The 20,621-nt window shown below is 36.0% G+C and overlaps 4 protein-coding genes across 4 annotated transcripts; 3 read left to right on the top strand and 1 right to left on the bottom strand.

Moving 5' to 3' along the window:
• Positions 1 to 4,032, top strand: LOC110686956 (E3 SUMO-protein ligase MMS21-like). Its single transcript, XM_021863579.1, has 7 exons — positions 1 to 188; positions 297 to 368; positions 1,020 to 1,130; positions 1,228 to 1,338; positions 1,663 to 1,799; positions 3,398 to 3,480; positions 3,565 to 4,032. The coding sequence occupies exons 1-7, from the start codon at positions 90 to 92 to the stop codon at positions 3,705 to 3,707; spliced, it is 756 nt and encodes a 251-aa protein (XP_021719271.1). The 5' UTR covers positions 1 to 89; the 3' UTR covers positions 3,708 to 4,032.
• A 54-nt stretch (positions 4,033 to 4,086) lies between these two features.
• On the bottom strand, positions 4,087 to 4,755 carry LOC110687004. Its single transcript, XM_021863640.1, has one exon. The coding sequence runs from the start codon at positions 4,753 to 4,755 to the stop codon at positions 4,087 to 4,089; it is 669 nt and encodes a 222-aa protein (XP_021719332.1).
• Positions 4,756 to 8,239: 3,484 nt separating this feature from the next.
• LOC110687003 (putative disease resistance protein RGA1) lies at positions 8,240 to 10,161 on the top strand. Its single transcript, XM_021863639.1, has 4 exons — positions 8,240 to 8,996; positions 9,040 to 9,287; positions 9,377 to 9,593; positions 9,641 to 10,161. The coding sequence occupies exons 1-4, from the start codon at positions 8,240 to 8,242 to the stop codon at positions 10,159 to 10,161; spliced, it is 1,743 nt and encodes a 580-aa protein (XP_021719331.1).
• A 103-nt stretch (positions 10,162 to 10,264) lies between these two features.
• On the top strand, positions 10,265 to 11,581 carry LOC110687002 (putative disease resistance protein RGA1). The gene has a single exon (XM_021863638.1). The coding sequence runs from the start codon at positions 10,265 to 10,267 to the stop codon at positions 11,579 to 11,581; it is 1,317 nt and encodes a 438-aa protein (XP_021719330.1).
• Positions 11,582 to 20,621: the final 9,040 nt, after the last annotated feature.

Here is a 20,621-nt window from a genome sequence, read left to right as displayed (position 1 = left end):
AACAATAACAATAACCATAATAACCATAATAACAATAACAACACCCGAACACAACCTTGAAACTCACTTGAAGAGAAAAAGGGGCAAAAATGGCGTCTACCTCTGCTGCTCGCCGTGGCGTGGGAGCTTCCGTGCGAATCAAAAACACTACTGATACCTTCGTCTCCGATAATCGACCACTTATCTCTGTAATTTTTACTGCCTTTTCATCTTCAATTTCCTTAATTGTTCATCATTTAATTCTTACTTTTTACTAAAATTTTCTTTTTTATTGATGTTTTTATTTACTTATTCAGGACATCCGTAAAGCCCTAAATACGTTGAGGGAAGTTGCGGTAGAAATGGAGAGATTCAATCGATCTGAACAGGTAATTTCTCCAAAATAACAATGCAATTAAACCCTAATTTGTCATTTTTACTAATTTTCCTTTATATATGCAGTATGAACCATAATGTTGATTTAATATTGTGAAGATTATGAACCCTAATTTCTCAGCAGTTTTACCAATTACACGATGTGATCTTGCTAGTTAGATGATGTAATGAATGTTTAATAATGCATGTTGATAAAATTAGGGTGATTGGGTGTTATTTTATGGGTATAACAAATCAAATTATTTGTTGCTGTTTTGGCTAAAAAAACCCAATAAACTTACAAGATACTGTTACTAAATGGCGCGCTTTTTGGAAGAAAATATGTGTGTGATCTACATAAAGATCATTGCTTTATTTTATGAAGTTGTTTGGAGGAAATGAGGGATATATATTCTTGTTCTGCAACATATATTATCATCTTGGGGATGATCGGTTGAAGGGCAAGCTTACAAGTTTTGAGTGATCGCTCTTATAGTCCTTATTGGCTTTAGAGGATGTTGAAAGAGAGGGAACTTGGTAATACTTTTATGTGTTTGTTTGTTGATTGTTCAATGCTTATGCTTTGTTGTTGTTTATTTTTTTCGGATGCAATGATGCCATCCACCACAAGCTCCTGTCCATGAACTGACAGTAACATGTTGCAGGTAAGAGAGCTTGAAGACGCTTTTGTAGAGTTATTGGGCACTTATGAAGAATCCATGAATTTTACCAATGTGATGGAATCAGTTGGGAGCAATTACCAACCTGGCCCGGAGGTTCTCTGAACGAATTTTTCTTTTTCTCATGTGATTATTCTCTATTTCTTTATAAAAAGCTAATGTTCTGTGTTTTGTTTTGCCCCCCCCCTTGCAGTTAACCGATTTTAATAAGCTGTTTAAAAATGAAGTTTCTAGGCTCAAGCGTAATGCGTCTTCAAATCGTCAGACTGCTGGCATGTTACGGCAGTTCAAAGAAGCTGTTTGGGTATTGTTTGATCCATCTTCTTGGTATCTCTTTATAATAATTGGATGTTGATGATGTAGAATTTCAGGAAAGGAATATTAGAAATTATTATCTCTAGCTTCAAATTATAATTTTAAATATATGCTCTTTCTTATAATTTGTGCTGTCAGTCATATTATACAATTATATGAATCCAGAAACTGAATTTCACTGTGCAAGTGACTGAGAATATATCTGATTAACGTACTATTTGCTAGAACTTAATTGGAGACAGAAACGTTTCACTATTTATGCCTGGGTTATTTACATTATATCTTGAATTTTTTTCATACGTTTTTCTTGCAGAATGTCCATCATTCAGGTCAGCCAATGCCTGGTGAAGAGCAAGAAGACATTGTGATGACCAGCACACAAGGCATTTTAAATACAGCTTGCCCAATATCTGGAAAGTCAATTACTGACCTGGCAGATCCAGTTCGCAGGTAATATTTCATCTATTCTTCATGTGTTGTATACTTGTATGACTTATTTTGTATGCGGGACAGATGTAATTTTATATTTTGTATCAGTTCAACAAGCTGTTAGAAAAGAAACATGAGTGTGGATGCCAATAGTTTAGTTGATTAAAGTCTTGGGGGTTGGTACCCCTTTTCCTCTTTCTTTGTTTACTTTAGTTGCTGTCAGCTGGTTTCAGAAGTGAAGCTGCTTGGTTGTATTTGTGGTTTTTGGTAGGGCTTGTGCTGTCTCGCTTGCAGCTTGTGGATGATGCAATTCTTTCTATCTCAAATTGGAAAAATAAAGAATATTGTTTACTCTTCTTTGAATTTTTGAGTTGATTTTGGGGCTTAAGATCAATGTTTCCAAGACCCCAAGTCCAGCATATCTGGTTTTAATATGGATTATGGTATTCTTACTAGTGTTTCATGTCTGTCCGATTAAGTTATCTGGAGTTTCTTTGACTTATCACAAACTACTTTAGGGGGTCATTATAAGGGAACCTTTTTGGGATCTTATAGTCTAGAGTGTTGCCTAAAGTTTAGATAGTTGGTCATAATAGGACATAATACTCTGTTTTGTCAATCTAAAATAGCTATGTATCCCTTATCCTTGATTAAACTTCCAACAGGTATGTTTGGTAGGTGTGACTGTGTGAGAGAGTGATGAGGGGTTGCTTTTGGTCTGAAGTTGGGAAACATAAAGTAGAGATCATCAGTTTCACCACAAATTGAGTTACCATTAAGATTGTAACCTCAAGTTAGGAACTGTAGGTTTTGGTGATTTTATATTCAAGTTCATCTCCATGGTAAGTAAATAATTGTGGGCTTTTGGTGATTTTATATTCAAGTTCATCTCCATGGTAAGTCAATAAATTTGAAGCTGAAAAGCACTTGAAGCTGAGAAATTTCATTTGCAATTAGATATTATTATATTAATGCATGCAGTTCAAAGTTTTCAGCACTTTTTTAATAAAGCGAATGCATTAAGAAGTGACTGTAAATTTCATAGTTCCTTGTATGATCTAGATTCTGTAAGGTTTAAGATTTTATTGTTGTCTTTATACTGCTTAATCTGCCAAGACTCTTGTCACTTTACCAAAATGTATATCAGACACTTAGGCTGTCATTGAAGACTAGAAGTAGCATCCCTTTGGCTGTGCAGTAAGGGAATGCAAGCCTGGTAGAAGATGTATTGTCATTATATTTGAAAATGGTGATTAGCTTAGCCTGCCTATATATTGGATAACTGGAGAAAAGGATTTGATGGTTGTGAGTTAAGGCTACCTTAAGTTATGTCTCAAAATTCTGAAGCTCACTGATTTCAAGTAGAAGATAAGTCCTAGAGAGAGTTAAAATAATGGTCTCTCAGTCTGTTAACTCATCAAAGCATGTATAACTTCTGTAGTTTACCTACTTACTGTTGGATGCGTAAGTTTGTCTTTTGGTTTGAGATTTTGTGTAACTTCCTTCCTAAGTTGACTTGTTGCTCAAAGAAAGAGAATTAAGCAGTCGAACTTTTTTCAAGGCAATTTGTTTCCTGTAACTCTGCTGTTGAAACTCTTGACTGATTTTTCCTTTGGCAGCATGGACTGCAAGCACGTCTATGATAAGAGTGCAATTCTGCACTTCATGAAGAATAATCCAACGAAAAAATGCCCTGTAGCAGGTTGTATTAATCATCAGTTCTATGGTTTAGCTCATCTAACCTTTTTGAGCTGTAACATTTATACCTAATTTCTCTTGCTTTCAGGTTGTCCCAAACCATTAAAGGCTAATAGAGTGGTGTGTGACGCTCTATTACATGTGGAAATCGAGGAACTGCGTTCATCAAATAAAAATACTGTTGAGCCTGAAGGTATAGAAGACTTCACTGCACTTGACAATGAAGACTGACAAGCGATGAAGGCTGTATATAAAGCTCACACTATTAGGTTCTCATTGTTCCTCATTCTGTTTGAAATACAGTAGAGGTACCTTTTGCAATATGAAACCTATGATAGCTGTAATATGGAGTATATGCTTGTATTGCAATCGCTTTGACCTGTTCTTTGCTGATCATCCTAGGATTATGTCTAACAGTTCTTATTTTGGTGTTTGTATTTATTATAAAAATTAAGTATCTGGAAATATCTCCATTGGTGTTACATAACAGAAGGCCAACATATATTAGTACATGTAATTACAAGTATTTGGATAATTTGAAAAAAGAGTAAAATAATTCATGTAGCCCAACTTCAAACTCACCTGAGTTACCTCTTCTATGTAACCACATTTATCTGTGATCTGCTGGAAATTGGGATCCCATTACCTGGTGAAGTAAGTGTAAAACCATAACAAAAGCTACACAGAACCACCACCATGCCACAGTTGACCTTTTCTTCTGTGATGACCAAGAAAATGGCTTTTTCTTTTGCAGAGGTAGTGGTCTTGAGAGCAGAAATTTTGATAGTAGACAGTCAATATGAAGGATTATAGGGCACTTGCCACATTTGTAATACCAGTGACTGCAGTATCCCCCACAAACAGTGCAAGAATTAGATTTTTCTCGACACTGTAGCTCTAAATTGTGCTCTACATCTGTTATGTAGTGTACATATTGAGGCAATTGGCTACAAAGTGGGTGAACATAAATTTCACACCGCTTACAGTGATAGAATAGGCCCCCTACACCCTTACCACATACTTCACAGGCATGTTTGTTGGAAAATGAGGCTCTTGACCTTTGCACTAAGGTCAAGTGAAGTCGGTGTTTTGGGTGCATAAATGAGCAAAGATTTGCAGGACAATGGCCACAATGCATGTGCAGATTGAAACTGCATTCCTTGCATTGGTATCTCTGTCCGATGCCTAACATTTCACAGCCATCACATTTGAACTCATTGTCCTCTGAAATTTCCTTCAGTGGATGGCATTGATGTGTGAAGTGCTTTAAGGTGGTCATTTCCCTTTAGTCTTTCGTCCTGTCAAGAAAGGATGATTATTTCAGTAGTTGCTCTGAAGGTGTTAATTGCGATTTGGAAGGCTTAGTCATCTCTTTAGATCCTCATTAGCTGTAAATCCTGTTGTGGAAAGATCTGCAAGGACCTGTTCATTGATTTGGAATTTAGAACCAAGTTAACTGTCATTGACCACATCATTTGCTGGACTTGGCCACTTGGGTTAGAATCATGCTAATTTCATATGCCGTTTTCTTTGTTTTTCCTCTGTTTTGGCTTCGTATATACTTGGTTTGCGGCTTCAGAAGTCAATATGGAAGGAGTACATCACAGCAATTACTTTTTCTTGGTTTTGATAGATCATATAAGTATTGCTTAACAGTTTCAAAAGATTGACAGCCTCTTTTGGCTGATGTATCCTCTGAACTAGTAAAGCCTTGTTGAGTCTTAATAGAAATTTAAAATAGTAATGTGAAACTGACTGTCATGAGGATCAATGTCTCTGATATTGGACCTGACTGGCTTATTTGGTATAATGGCAAATATTGAGGGAATGGAATTGAATTTGTTTTGTTATTATGTAGCCATTCAAAAGATACTGAAAAATCAAGTCCCTTTATTCCTCTTCATTACCATATGGAATCTGGAATGTCAATGAGGTGGGCGGATTCGGTGGATGCCCAGGAAGGTCCGTCACGCCCATCCTTGTCCCAACACTTATGACAGGCACAACAAATCCTATACTTTACGAATTTAATAGAGAGCATGTATTTAGTAAATTTTTTTACTAGTTATTCTAAAGCCTACAAGTATGACATGATTGTGATTTGGTGAAATTTCAACCTCCAAACTTAGGTCGGAGAGCCGACTTAATCATTGTTTGTTCTAGATGTTATTGTATTGGGTGCAATTACTTGTCAAATGCGTTGGTTTTACAGCTTCCTCTACGTTGCACAACTTGCACCAATAGAATGTTGGCGCAATCAAAACCAGATACTATCCAGTATAATCTCACATGACTTTTCGATACCATTAGTCCTTACTCCTTAGGCCATGCTAACCAGACTATGTCAATGATTTTAAACAATATATTTGCTGTTTGAAGCAGAAGGTTTATATATGTATAAGTTGACAAATATTTAATAGTAGTATGACTAGATAAGCTTAGCCTATTCCACTTGACCAAGTAGTAATTAATTGTGTATATTACCCATATATGAATATGACCAAGTATTCCAAATAATCAATTTTTTTTTTTTTTTTTTTTTTATTTTATTTTTTTTTAAAAAATACTCCATATTGTTCACTAAATACAGCCATTAAGAGAAAATCAAGGGAAAATCAATAAGAGAAAATCAAGGGAAAAATAATTTCCGACAACCTCTAATCTCATGTCTGGGCTTGAATGTTTCAATAATTCATGAACAACCTTCATTGAAACATTGCATAAATATAGAATAGAACAGTAAGTGTTTTTCTTAAAATTTTGGCCCTGTGCTAGCAATAAAGAGTAAGCATCAAGTTAGGCAGTTAGCTAAGCTTATCAATTGTTCTTTCTGATATGTATGGTAACCAGTGCTCTGGAACTTAAAAAAACAAGGAAATCTCAAACAATCATTCAGAATGCTACAAATCAAAGACGAAATCAGAAGGCCAAAATCCTGATTAGCATTACAAATCAACTGATAAGTTCTTAATACATAACCAATTTATGTTAGAATAAGATATGTTATACACATGTTCAAGTGATATTACAAGCCAAAACTAAGTAGCTCTAAATTTCAGAACAGATCTTTTAATAAGAAGATGTCTTAGGACTTTAACATCTTCGGGATAGTTTTTATCCAAAGATGCCCACCATTCTATATCAGTAGGAAGACGACGAAGTGTGCATTCAGAAGAATCACAAAGCAAGGGCAGGGAGAGTGGGATCATTTTCAACATAGGGCAGCCCTCCTTGTTCAACTTGATAAGAGAATCACACAGCAGTAGTCCTCTACAGATACTCTCCAAATTCGGCATGTTACATAGTGATATAGTTTTCAAGTTTGGGAGTGAAAGGAGGCTATCCTTATCACCCCTTGTAGCTCCTTCATCTTCATTGTCTGCTATTATTTCTGTCATGTAAGGACAGTTCACAAGCTCAATCTCTTGCAGGTTTGGGAATAGTTGCTGCTGTATTAATACAAGTGCATTGGTCCATTCATATACATCAAGCACCTTATTCATGCTTCGAGCCATTGTCCTAATCCCAAGTGGTAAACCTCCACATTCTTTGGCGACTAACTCTGCAATATTGGAAAATGTTGCCATATGTCATCTAGGACGAGTAGCTTTTTCTAATTATTGACAGCATATTGGACAGGGAGTCCACTTCACAAGACCAAAGGAGGTTCTATCCCAAAACCATATGGCATCTCCAACTTTTTTTACTCTTTAACATTTTTCAACCAGTGCTCAACTTCAATTCTCTTCTTCGTTTCTTTCCTGGATGGTAGCTCAGCAATTTCCAACTCAGACCTGATATCAGATGCTCGAGCTGTCAGAGTATCAAATTCATCTTCAAGAATCTGCATCTTGTCTTTGAGGCTGAAATTCTTGATTATCAAGCTGCTAATGATAGCCATGTTCCCTGACACGATACATCAAAGAGACAGGTAACCAAGGCTATAAAGTTACCTGTTTGTATAACCTTGCTTGATATTCATGAATTTTTTTTATTATAACTAAGTAGAGGCGCAATGAAGCTGCTTAAGATGACGAGAATATCCAAAGAGAAGCCAAAAGTTATAAAACAATACGATATGAAGTGCACAAGAAACACAAGAAACTGATTGTTGCTTCAAATTTTCAAAATAATGTGAACAAAATTATACTTTATACATCTAATCATCCGTAACCATGCATGCCAAGAAGTATGTTGAATGTTGTTATCACATATAACAGTAATATATTTATATATGTGTCCCTTCATACAATTAGGAGGTGCAATTAACATGTTTTATCATGTTAACATTTTTTTTGGTGTTACATCCGGTTCACCCTTTGGGTTAATTCGGATTTGGGAATCAGTTCTGGGTGGTTAGGTTCTAGTCCCCTCCCCATTGTTAACTTAAATCACTCAAACAGGTTGTTAAACAATTTAATCCCGCTGGTTTCATGTCTGGTTAACTTTCGGCGCCACTAGATAAAATCATAAAATTAATGTTAAGGCAGTCAATAAAAGGAAGTAAAGCACTGGAGTGAGGGACCCGTTTCTTTGAATTTCATATCAATGAACTTGCACAGTTGCATTTGCTAACTTTAATCCTACTAACCTCAATTATTTCTCATAGTTAGTGGAAAAAAAGCAGGGGAAAGTGTGATAGAATTTCTTAGCACTTTACTAAAGAGCCTGCTGTTTAGTACCGTTTTTATAATCAGCAACTTTATTGTGATTCATACAATCTCAAATCTATTTTCATTCAGAAAGGCGAGGGAACAAAGAAAATGGCCACAGGAATGGTGTTGAGTGTCGCGCAAACTCTATTTTCAGCACTACAATGCAAGGAATTAAGAGAGTTGTGCTGTATGTTTGGGTATCACTCTCAACTTGAAGCTCTTCGCGGAACTGTTGAAACCATCAAGAATGTCCTCCTTGATGCGGAGTCCAAGCAGCAGGAGCTCAACAGTCAAGGCTTAGATTGGCTTAACAAACTCAAGGATGCAGTCTATGATGCTGATGACTTGTTTGATGAATTCGCCACAATTGCTCAGAGACAGAAAAGGATGCCTCATGGTAAGATCTCCAAAACGGTACGTGCTTTCTTCTCCAGTGAAAACCAGTTTCTTTTTGCTGTTAGTACATCTCAAAAGATAAAGAAGATTAGAGAGAAGCTGGATAGCGTTGCTAAAGATCGTGCAGATTTTGGGTTTAGTAATGTGTATAGAGCTGTTAAGAGAAAAGAGGAAACCTGGTCTTATGTGCATGAACATAGTATAATTGGGAGAGATATCGATAAGGAGGCCATTATAGACATGTTGCTGAGAGAGTCAATTGATAGTGTTTCTTTTGTGAGCATCGTCGGGATGGGAGGATTGGGGAAAACTGCTCTTGCTCAACTAGTGTACAATGATGGTAGGATCAAAAGTGCATTTGAATTGAAGTTATGGGTTTGTGTCTCTGATGACTTTTCTATTGAGGAAATCCTCCATAAGATGTTAAAGTCAGCCGCCGAGCAAGATCCTTGTGATCTTGCAGAGAAAAGTTAGAAGACGAATAGAAGGGACAAAGTATCTTCTTATTCTAGATGATGTGTGGAACGAAAGTCGTGATGAATGGCTTAAGTTGAGGGAGTTCTTGCAGGTAGGTGCAAGAGGAAGCCGAATTGTGGTTACTACACGCTCAGAAAAGGTGGGAGGAGCTATAGGGGACGATCCAATGTATGCATTAAGAGGTTTGCAGGACGATGATTCTTGGCTTTTGTTTAAGAGGATATCACTTAACCACGAGAGTAAAGTGGTAGATGATGACCTTGTTTGCATTGGTAAAGAAATTGTGAAAAATGTGCAAATGTTCCCTTGGCTATAAGGGTCGTAGGGAGCATGTTGTATGGTTGTAACAAAAGCAAGTGGAAATTATTTCAGAGCATTGAGTTGCCTGAAATGGACCGAGGTGAAGAGAGCATAATGCCAATATTGAAGTTTAGTTATCATCATCTTCCTCCTCAGTTAAAGAGTTGTTTTAGTTATTGTGCACTCTTCCCTAAGGATTATGCCATTGTGAAAAATATGTTGATATGTCTATGGTCTGCATTAGGCTATCTTAAGCCGTTGAATGACATGCAGAGCATAGAAGATGTTGGTGAGGAGTATTTTTTTCGATTTTATTAAACAGATGTTTTTTTCAAGACATTGAAAGGGATTCGTATGGTGAAATTTATTCATGTGGAATGCATGATTTGATTCACGATCTTGCACAAGAAGTAGCAGGAAAGGAGCTGTGCTTAACAGAGACTAGCAAAAGCATTCTTGAAGGAAAACGTCATCTCTCCCTTTCTATATGGCGTCCCTCCTTGCTTTGTACAAGTGATACTGTTGGGAAGTTGAGGGGATTGCGTACCTTTCTTCGGCCTTCTATACGTCAGCTGAATTGTGAATCGCCAATGACCACTGTAATAGCAAAATGTAAGCGCCTGAGGGTATTGGACTTGCACCATTTTAGTATAAAAGTTTTACCAAGTACAATAAAGAACCTTCTGCATTTAAGGTATCTTGATCTCTCTTATAATATGGAGTTGAAGATACTTCCTGAGTCGATTTCTAGACTGTATAATTTGCAGGCATTGAACTTAAGATCATGTTTGCAACTAAAAGAGTTGCCTAAGGACGTGAGGGGAACTAGTCAATCTTCGGCATTTAGATACATTTAATTGCTTTAGCTTGACTCATATGCCTGTTGGAATGGATAGTATGACTAGTCTTTGTACCCTTACAAGGTTTGTATTGGGTCCAAAAAGTTCAAAAAAAACCCAAATGGGTCAACTTAGAGATTTGATGCCTCTAATTAACCTTAGAAATAGACTTGAAATTGAACTTAAAAGAGGATATGCATACGATTTGAACAACTCTGAGGAGGGATCATATTTATTAAACAAGGAACATATCAAGGTTTTGTTGATAGAACAAGAAAACATCTGGGTTAGACCACACCGAATCAACCATTTGTATCAGCAGGATGACCCAGTAGTTTTAAAAGAAAGATTGCTAGAAAGACTCGAACCCCACCATGATCTTAGAGAGATTAGAATTACAGGATATGAAGGTGTGACGTTGCCAAGATGGGCAGCCAAACTAGCAATGTCTCTCCCACGGCTTGTGACAATCTCACTAGTGTATTTTCGTGATTTGCAACATCTGCCAGCAATGAGTCAACTACAGCATCTCAAATATCTTACGCTCATAGAAATGCCCAATGTAGAGTTCGTGGAGGATGATAGTGGTGGTGCTGCTGTTGTACCATCGTTTCCGTCACTTGAGTCTTTGTTCCTCTGGAATTGCCAAAGCTTGAAATGTTTTCCTGATTGTCCACATGTGAAAAAATTTACCTTATGTGGCCTCGACGAAGCACTGACATTTTGTAGACATAGAGATGATGCAACGGCCACCTCTGCTGGCTCTTCATTATCAAGCAGCAACAACAATAATTCTGATGTGTTTGATTTGTGGGAATTAAAAACAGACAATTTAGGAATACTCAAGTCCCTTTTCCGTGATTCTATACAAAGCATTCATCATCTCACATTGCTTAACATGGAGGTCCAGAGTTTGTCGAGTTCTGTACAAGAGAATAATCAGAAGTACGCATTTTCCATTCATAGTCTTAAGTTTTTGTCTTGCCAAAACTTAAAAAGTTTGTCAGGAGAAGGAATAGAGTGTCTCACCAACTTGAAAACACTATCGATTTGGGAATGCCATAACCTGAAACTGGAAGAAGAGGAAGGGTTTCCATGGAAAGCCCTTCACGTCCTGTCCGACTTGAGCTTCAATGAACTTCCACAACTGATACATCTACCAAAGGGCCTTCAATACTTGACTACCCTTCAAAGTCTTGAAATTGAATTTTGTGACAAGTTGGAAGCCCTCCCAGAGTGGCTTGATTGCCTCAAGTCTTTGCGATCACTTGACATCCGTTATTGTCTGAGACTGAAATCGCTTCCAGAAGCAATCTTTCCGTCACTCACAACACTCCATATACACTTCTGCGATGGGCTGAAGGAAAAGTACAGCGAACCAAATGGGACAGACTTTCCTAAAATATGTTTCATCCCTGATCTATACCTCTATTTTTGAGTTATCTTGCAAAGCAAATGGTCTCCTCCACATTAGGTAACTCCAACTCTACTATATGCCTTTAGCCTTGTTTTTTTCTTTATTAATCTGCTATTCATGTATCATGTATGTATTTATGTTGTCGAACATTTAATTACCTACATTTAAAAGCCAAAGATTTAATTTACTCAAAAATGCATTAGAGTTGAACTTGATGTATGCTACCAGTATAAAATATTTGTGTCCAGAGGTAAAATATGGGTAATGTATGCTACGGTGACTAATTAGTTGGAAATTGGAATGAATCAATCTTTAACCCGTTTTTTTATTATTATTATTTTTATTTTATTGTTTTATTGTTTATAACAACTTGTGTATTGAAAACTATTTATAATAAGATAGTTTTTTCTTCATCCACAACTTATGTTTGCTTACATGTTACATCATTTGAATATAAAAAACCTTTGCTCCGATTTACAATAATTTTATTGTACATCGAACATTTTGCGAAAAGTGACCCTTTTTTTTTTTTTTTTTTTTTTTTTATAAAAGTGATTTTTTTTTTTCACAAAAGTGTCCTTTTTTCACAAAAAATAACCCTTTATATCCACAAAAGTAACCTTTTTTTTCTTCACAAAAGTAACCTTTTCATGCATAAAAAAAACTCTCTCTACCCACAAAATGTACCCTTTTCATTCATAAAAGTTACCCTTTTAAGCCACAAAAATACCCTTTTCATTCATAAAAGTTACCTTTTCAATTCACAAAAGATATCTTTTTATGCTCAAAAGTTACCCATTTTATACATAAAAGTGACCCCATAAAAAAACTGAATTGAACCTTCAGCATCTAACGACTTCTTTGTAATCTTCTTCTGCACCATCGCAGAATCAAACACTTCAAAGAACGAAAACAAAAACAAATTAAAAAAAATGGTTATCAAACCTTCATTACAAAACGCTGAACATGAGAAAAAACATTCTTCATTACAATCTTCAATATGACACATTTTCATTATAAATTTTTTCTTCTTCAAAGATTTTTTATTTACCAATTGAGTTGATTCTACTAAAAAAAAAATTAACATGAGAAAAAAAAAAAGAGAAAAGGTAAAATGAAAATGCATGAAGAGGAGGGAGAGGATAAGGAGATTATAATGGAATAAAAACCAGAAATATACTCAATGAAAGGAAAAGAGGAGAGAGAAAAATTAAAAAGAGTTTTAAGAGCAGAAGAAAAAATCAGAAAGAGATATAAATAAAAAAAGTAAAAAAAAAAATCTCAAAACCTGACAGTGAGAAGAGGGCAATAATTCCTCAAATTGGGCCGCGCCATACGATAAGTATTGTACACCGGCCTTTTTTAAAAATTTGTGTTTGAATATTTGTTCAAACTAATGCACTCATCTTAACAACACGCGAAAATACGGAATAGTAGAAAAATCAAAACTTAGCAATTAGACCATCTTCAATGGTATTAAAAAAAAAGACTGGTTAGTAAATTAATTAAAATTGCGAGCATATAGCTTACCATTGGAGTGGAAACATCGACATACCAAGATTAAAAACTTAACAACCTGCTCAAACAAGCTACATTACTTGATTTTTCACCCACTTAAATTATGACATGTGTATAATAAAAACTTCTTTATTTATTTATTTATTTATTCTTCGAAGCTACAATATGCTACAAGATAATTTAATTTTAATGTCGAACCTTATTAGACTTTTGTCATTATAATTAAGGATTTTCATTAAAATTGCTAAAAGAAATCAAAATTCCTCAATTACGCTACTTTTTTTTTATCAAAATTCCCTACATGTCATCCCATCATCCTCTTAGAACAAAACCTCTTAGCAGTTCTAAACACTTATAGTGTATTTGGATAACATAAGAGGAAGGAAAAGAAGGGGAGGGAAAGGGAGGGATAGAAGAATGGTGAATTTTCCTTCCAAAACTCTCCATTGTTGAAGGGATCAATTTCCTACAATTTAATCTCTCCATTTCTCTCCCCTTTACTTCCTCATTTGTTATCAAAATGAAAGATATTACATCTCTTCATTTCCCTCTTCTTCTTTTCCTTCCATTTCCTTCTATCCAAACACACCTAAAAAGAAATCTATACTTGGTATTTAAAAAGTATAACCAAGAAACTAAGAAAGACACATGTCCCCATCCATTCTATTACACTTCTCTAACCATAGTGTCACATGTCATCCTACACTATTAATTTTTTATTACACCATTTTTTTTAATTCTTTCATTAAACTTATACTTCATCTTTCATACACACTTCATCTCTCCCCTTTAATTCAACCTTTTCCTATTCTCTCTTTAATTTTAGCCCTTCCACCTTAAATTTAAGTATCTTTTTCGATTAAAGTTCCAAAATTTTAATTTCTTTAATCATGTTTCTGCTTACATATTATACCCTATAATGACTTACTGATATTTCACTACAAGAAAACAGCAGAATTGCGACGGACAAACTTCGTCGGAACTTATCCAAAATCCGTCGGAAAAGAGGGTTCCGACGAAATTCCGTCGGAAGCGTCTGTCGAAAAACACTTTGTAGGAAATTGGACGTTTTCCGACGGAATTTCCGTCGTAAAGCTCATTTGCGATGGAGACGGAATTTTCCGTCGCAAAATATAATTTCCGACGGAAAATTCCGTTGGAAGTTTTTGTTTGCGAGGAAATATTCCGTCGAAATTATATATTTGCGAGGAAAATTTCCGTCGGAATATTTTGTTTGCGAGGAAAAATTCCGTTGGAATATATATTTTTGTGAGGAAAATTTTCGTCGGAATTATGTATTTGTGACGAAATATTCCGTCGGAATTCTTTGTTTGCGAGGAAATATTCCGTCGGAAAGACCTTCCAGCCCGCCATAAATTTCTGTAAAAAAATGCATTTCCAAACCTGAATTTTGTTTATAATAAATCGACAAAAAAAAAAGCATTTCAAAACCTGAAATTGTTGTTTTAAAAAAATTAATTACCGACCTACGAAATTATATTTATTTACATATATATATTTAGTAATTATGTTCTAGTACAAAAGATAGTCCATATTTTGGTATCTATACCAAACAAAAGCTATGTTAGAGAGGATATTTGCTAGACTAAAGCTAAGCTACGCAATCGCCGGGGTACCCCGGCCTGCTCCACCACTACCCGGGTCGTCCCTTGGGTCTCGATGCTGAGGATGAATGGTGGAACATGAGTCGTTGTTGGTGAAACGACTCATCATCTCATCCATACTCTCCTTGTATCTCCTCTCTATTTCAGCCATTCGGGAGTCAATTAGCCTTTGCATCTCGGCTTCCATTTGAGTTTGGAGAGCTTGACCCTGTGTTCCATCTGGTCTTGCATCTGAGAAATGACAGACGGCGTTCCGGTTTCCATAGTAGAGCTCTGCACTTTGGCCAAGTCCCTTCACACAACTTACCGATATTTTTCCGATTACATATTAATAATTATACCCTATAATGACTTACTGATATTTCCTCACTTATCTCTCAATACAATTTTTATATGAATAATCACTCTCCCTCACATGAAAGGCCCTTTGGGCTTGAAATGTGGATGCAACACAGGCCCACCCATACCTGATGCGAATTAATTCTACTTTGAAGGAGGGGCGGATGAGATTCGAACCCGTGACAATTGTGTCACGCTGGCTCCGATACCATGTTAGAGGACCATCTCAACCAAAAGCTTAAACTAATGGTTGAGACCGATGAATATGTTTTAAACTATTTATTCATCATTGTAAACCCTATTAACCAATAACTAATATAATAATTTGTGATTAAACAAAAGATACACGTAATAATCGTAACAATTAATAATTAATAGTAATAACAATATAATGATGCAAGTTAACGAAAGTAGAATCTATAAAACCAAATAAAAATAAGCCTAAGAAATTATACGAAGTGCATAGGAATTAATCATAATTGGATGCATGTTTTCTCAAAAACATTATTAAAAAAAAAAGTTTTTTTTATATAGTAACTCTCTAATTTTTCATTTTCTATAATGTGTCCCTCTTTTGAGAAATTCACACTATAATCCAAAAATACATTCAGTTCCTATATGGTAACCTGATGCGGTTCCAAGGCATCAATATTGTTATTATAATTATTTTTATTGTTATTTTTAGTTAATTATTAGATGACCGAATTTATTAGGATATTTTTGTTAGTTTAATTCGGTTAGTATAAGATAAGCTTAACTTTAAAGATCATATTTGCAAAATATTATCTTTACAAGTTAGAGTTAGTTATTAGAATTTGTGACCTAGACAAATATTATCTTTTAAATTTTGCAGGTGAAAACTAGACAAAAAATTAACCAATTTGAAAAAAAGAATCACCTCAAAATCTTTAAAAACAAAGAAGAAACAAGTCGATCAATGTGACCTTTGAAACTGAGTTTTTTTTGACACAAATTGTCAAATTCGTCTCTCGTTATCCTAGCAGCCACACCAATTTGATATGGATTTTGATGGATATAACCTTCAATCGCAGTTGAAAGGTTTGGAATCTTGAGTCTCAGTCAAGAAACGCTAAGCAACACGAGCTTAAAACCTAAACTAGGCCAAGAATACACAAGCACAAGCTTACGTAAAACTTCTTTTCTAAAGATTTTGAGGTGATTATTTTTTTCAAATTGGTTATTTTTTTGTCTAGTTTTCACCTGCAAAATTTGAGAATTTTTCGAGAAGCATAGCTATTAAACTGGGTTCGTTCTTTACACCTGGTCAAAAATCAAATTAATCTGCCATTGTTGAGGAAAAAATAAACTGCAATCACTTGGCTAGGAATTTTTTGCTGAATTTTTGTTCGAGTATTTTAGACAGATAGGGCTAGCAGTATACAAAATTTCAGAATTTTTCGAGGTGTTTTCATCGGGTTTTGGTCCTCGTACTTTCGATCAATTTTTGGACTGGTTTTGTGTGTTTTCTCATCCACATAAACATGGAAAATAAAAGTTAGTTTGAAGCATTTATGATGGAAATCAAGAAAATGAATGAATGTTTGGATAGAATTGATGCTCGTTTTCAAATTCGTGACGTGAGATGTGGTGTACAAGATATGTCTTATGAGAAAGAGAAACTAGAGCAACCAATTGTTGAGGCTATATACGAGGAAAAGATTGTATCTTTACCGAGTGATAATCTTACAAATCCAATTTTAGAGCAATCTCATGAACAACTAGTAGAAGAAAAAGAAATTATGGAGCACAAAAGTGTATATTTGTCTAGTTTTGTTGACGAGGAGGTTACATTTGAACTATCTAAGGTGGTAGCAAAAAGTCAAATTTCTACAACTTCCTTTTATGGTGATAATTGGGATACAAATATTTTCACGTATTATTTCCATTATATTGATTGCATTGACAAAGGTGTGTCATCAATTAAAATTTTGGAGAATTCAATTGAAGTTTGTGGTGCATTCATTGGTGTAAAATATAAGCATGACGTGGTTGGATGGAGACATATTCTTTTAGCTCATGTTCGATTAATTTGGATGATATCTTGGTTCCATGATTTGCTAAAACTTGGGACAAGTTTTTTTCAAGAGGGGGAGTATGATGCGGTTCCAAGGCATCAATATTGTTATTTTCAGTTTATTATTAGATGACCGAATTTATTAGGATATTTTTGTTAGTTTAATTCGGTTAGTATAAGATAAGCTTAACTTCAAAGATCATATTTGCAAAATATTATCTTTACAAGTTAGAGTTAGTTTCCTAGTTAGATTAGAATTTGTTTTACCGATTTTTAGGCTAATTATTTAGCTTATAAATACGTGATGGTGTTTAACGAAAAGTATGATTGATTGATTTGAAATTTATAAAGTTTTACGTAAGCTTGTGCTTGTGTATTCTTGACCTAGTTTAGGTTTTAAGCTCGTGTTGCTTAGCGTTTCTTGACCGAGACTCAAGATTCCAAACCTTTCAACTGCGATTGAAGTTTATATCCATCAAAATTCATATCATAACCTTGCCGTTATCCTGTTGTTAACAAATTCCGCTAGTGGAGTCCACTCTCCACTTAATAATTTTTTTATCGATTTGCGAGTTGAAAATTGTTCCATTAAAGGTTTTGGGGGTTATTTTGTCCCTTAAGATTTCAAATAGAGCTCAAACTTGAAAAAAAAAAACGTAAACTCCTCTTTTTGCGTAGTAAGAAATGTCTCGATTTGCGTGTTCACGTATTTAATGCGCAAAACGAGGCATCTATGTTATTTTTTTGCCAAATCTGAGCTCAATTTGGTTCCTCAGGACCAAAATAAACGTAAAACCTTTTACGGATTAAATTCCAACACGCAAATCCATTAAAAAATATTATTAAGTGGAGAGTGGGCCCCACTAACGAAATTTATTAACAGCAAGGTTACCGTACAGAAACTAAATGTATTTGGAAAAATTGCCCCCATTAATCTCAACTTTGCCTCGTCCGCCAATAATAATCCCTACTTTGGATTATTCACCATCACTCCCAACTTTAGGGAGTATTAATTTCTATTGCACCTAACCGATCATCCAACATAATATTACAGGTTACAAGACACGTGTCAGCCTATAATTGGCTTTAAAAAAAACAAAAAAAAAACCCCACAAATCATCCATGCCCAGCCCGGAAAACACCTCACTCCCACCCCCACCCTGCCGAAAAATCGGCCCCATCCCCGAAAACCCCTCCCCAGATGCCGGAAACCGCCGCCCAGCCTTCCCCCTCCCTCGAAACCCACCCCTTCCCTTCCCCCACCCCCGAAAACCTTTCCTTAACAGCCCCCGGCCAGCCACCTCCGACAACGCCACGGTAGCCCTGCCACCCCAGTTCCCCTGCCTTTTCGCCACTTCCCTGCCGATTTCACCCCCTTCTCTGCCGATTTCAACCCACACCTCATTTCCCCTTCGAATTCCTCCTCTTCCCCCCATCGAATTTCGCCCCTTTCCCCTAACCACTGGAAAACGGCGACAATCAGCCATTGTGGTCGATTTCGATCGGTTTAGGGTATTCTGCCCCAACATCGGCCAATTTCGACCATTTAAGTTTCGCGGTCAATTTTGGGGAGGGGGCTTACTTTTGTGGCCAATTTTGGTGGGGAAACGACCGTTTAGGCCTGTGATGGGTTTTCCGGTAGTAATGGCTAGGAAGGGAGTGCGTCAGTGGTGGTGGTGTGGTGAGGAGGGTGTGCGTCGGTGGTGGTGGTGTGGTGACAGGGTAAAGTCGTATCCCCTAATCAAAAGTAATTACCTAAGTCCTCTAACTAAAGTAGATAGGGAAGTAGGGTCGAAATCCCCAGGGAAACAAGTCTTTCTACTCCTAATTAATTATTATAATCTAAATTATCTAAGTAACCAATATTATTGTGAACAAATAATTCTATACTACAAAGAATAAGGTCGAAAGAAATAAAATAGGGGAAAATCAAATATTAAAAGACCTAAGGCATAGGTTCACTAATAAACAATATTCCAGGGCAAATCATAATAAGCAATCATCAATCATTGATTAATCAGATTATAAAGGGCTTTCTCTACGTATTATAATCACAGAGTTAATTTACCGGTATTAAATCTCATCTGTCGAATCTCGACTTAACCAGTTAAAAATTAGTCTGCCTATTGAAACTAAGCCTAAACATCAATTCTCATTTGTCGAATCTCGAATTAATATTGCTAAACTCATACAATTAAATTTGGCCAAACCTAATTGCATAGCATTAAATCAATCAATAGGAAATTAACCAAGCATTGATAATTAACAATCACAAAATTACCCCTTCATATCATTTATTAGATCCCCATAAACCCTAGAAATAAAACTACTCAAGCATCATCATAACTAAACTAATCAAATAAATAAAACAAAGCATAATCAAAGAAGTAAATAAAATAGCTGAAATTAAAAGAGAAGAAATTGTTACCAAAAGAAATCTGGATTAATGAAAGTAATTAAGAACAAAAGTTGAGAGAGAATTTAAGAGAGAGAAATATCCTAAGTAAAGAGAGAAAATCTAAAGAAGAAGGTAACTAGAATTTACGTACATAATTCGTACTTAAACATTCCTCAAAACAAAAATTAACACTAATCTAATCAGCTCTGAGAAAAACACGCGCCCGATCGGGCCAAGGGCCGCCTGATCGAGCTCGCCTTTTTGCCTTTCCCGCTACTGATGTGCCGCGCCCGATCGAGCTTACGCTCACCCGATCGGGCGCGCCTCTTCCTTGAGGGTTCTTATGCGCGCAGCCGCCCGTTCAGGTGTATGCTTGCCCGATCTAGCCCGGTCTTCTTCTTCGAGGCTTGGATTTCGATTGGGCTCAATTCCTCGGCCCAATCTAAGTTTCCTCATCGGGTCTTGATTAATCGATCCAATAGCCTCGGTATCTCATACCGAGCCCTTAATCATCGGCTCTCACCGATCCTGTGCTTCAAGAGTGGCCGTGTCCTTCTAGCTTCCGTAGTTGATCCATGAAAACCCGGGAAAATGCTCTAAAAGTGCAATTTCCTGTAAAATACAACTAAAACTACGAAAACACTAGAAAACACAAATTAGTAATAAAAGTGGCCCTAAAGAGCCAAAAACACTACTAATTATGACCGTGGGACGGGGGTAAAACACTATATAAATTGGACATATCAAACTCCCCCAAGCCAAACCTTTGCTTGTCCCTAAGCAAAGAGCTCATCAATGAACATATAAAACATGCCTCATCCCAATAAACAAAATCAAGCACAAACGATTCAAGATAAATCTAATGAACATGCTTCAATGTCAATCGATCTCATACATCCAATTATCATTCATCCCTAACAATTGTCAAGTAAAGCAAACCACATGAGCATATAGAATTCAAGACTAGTGCTCACACACTCAACTCTCATTTATGTGGCGAGTAAAAGATGTACTCGATCACTCTCCAACCAACCCCTTTACTTGTGAACAATGCCCTCCCATCTCACACTCTCGTGTGTTTAAAACAATGAACGCTCAACCTACTAGTCGACTCGAAATATGTCAAATCATAACTTGCATTGATAA

Source organism: Chenopodium quinoa, unplaced genomic scaffold (genome assembly GCF_001683475.1).
Source record: "Chenopodium quinoa cultivar QQ74 unplaced genomic scaffold, ASM168347v1, whole genome shotgun sequence".
Lineage (NCBI taxonomy): Eukaryota > Viridiplantae > Streptophyta > Magnoliopsida > Caryophyllales > Amaranthaceae > Chenopodium > Chenopodium quinoa.
Note: the sequence above shows the minus strand (reverse complement) of the source record. Positions and strands in the feature narration are given on the sequence as shown.

Coding starts and splice junctions, on each gene's coding strand:
- LOC110686956 (XM_021863579.1), top strand. CDS start 90: ATGGCGTCTACCTCTGCTGCTCGCCGTGGCGTGGGAGCTTCCGTGCGA. Junction 369..1,019: donor GATTCAATCGATCTGAACAG/GTAATTTCTCCA, acceptor AACATGTTGCAG/GTAAGAGAGCTTGAAGACGC. Junction 1,131..1,227: donor ATTACCAACCTGGCCCGGAG/GTTCTCTGAACG, acceptor CCCCCCTTGCAG/TTAACCGATTTTAATAAGCT.
- LOC110687004 (XM_021863640.1), bottom strand. CDS start 4,755: ATGACCACCTTAAAGCACTTCACACATCAATGCCATCCACTGAAGGAA.
- LOC110687003 (XM_021863639.1), top strand. CDS start 8,240: ATGGCCACAGGAATGGTGTTGAGTGTCGCGCAAACTCTATTTTCAGCA. Junction 8,997..9,039: donor TTGTGATCTTGCAGAGAAAA/GTTAGAAGACGA, acceptor TTCTTATTCTAG/ATGATGTGTGGAACGAAAGT. Junction 9,288..9,376: donor TTTGCATTGGTAAAGAAATT/GTGAAAAATGTG, acceptor AAATTATTTCAG/AGCATTGAGTTGCCTGAAAT.
- LOC110687002 (XM_021863638.1), top strand. CDS start 10,265: ATGGGTCAACTTAGAGATTTGATGCCTCTAATTAACCTTAGAAATAGA.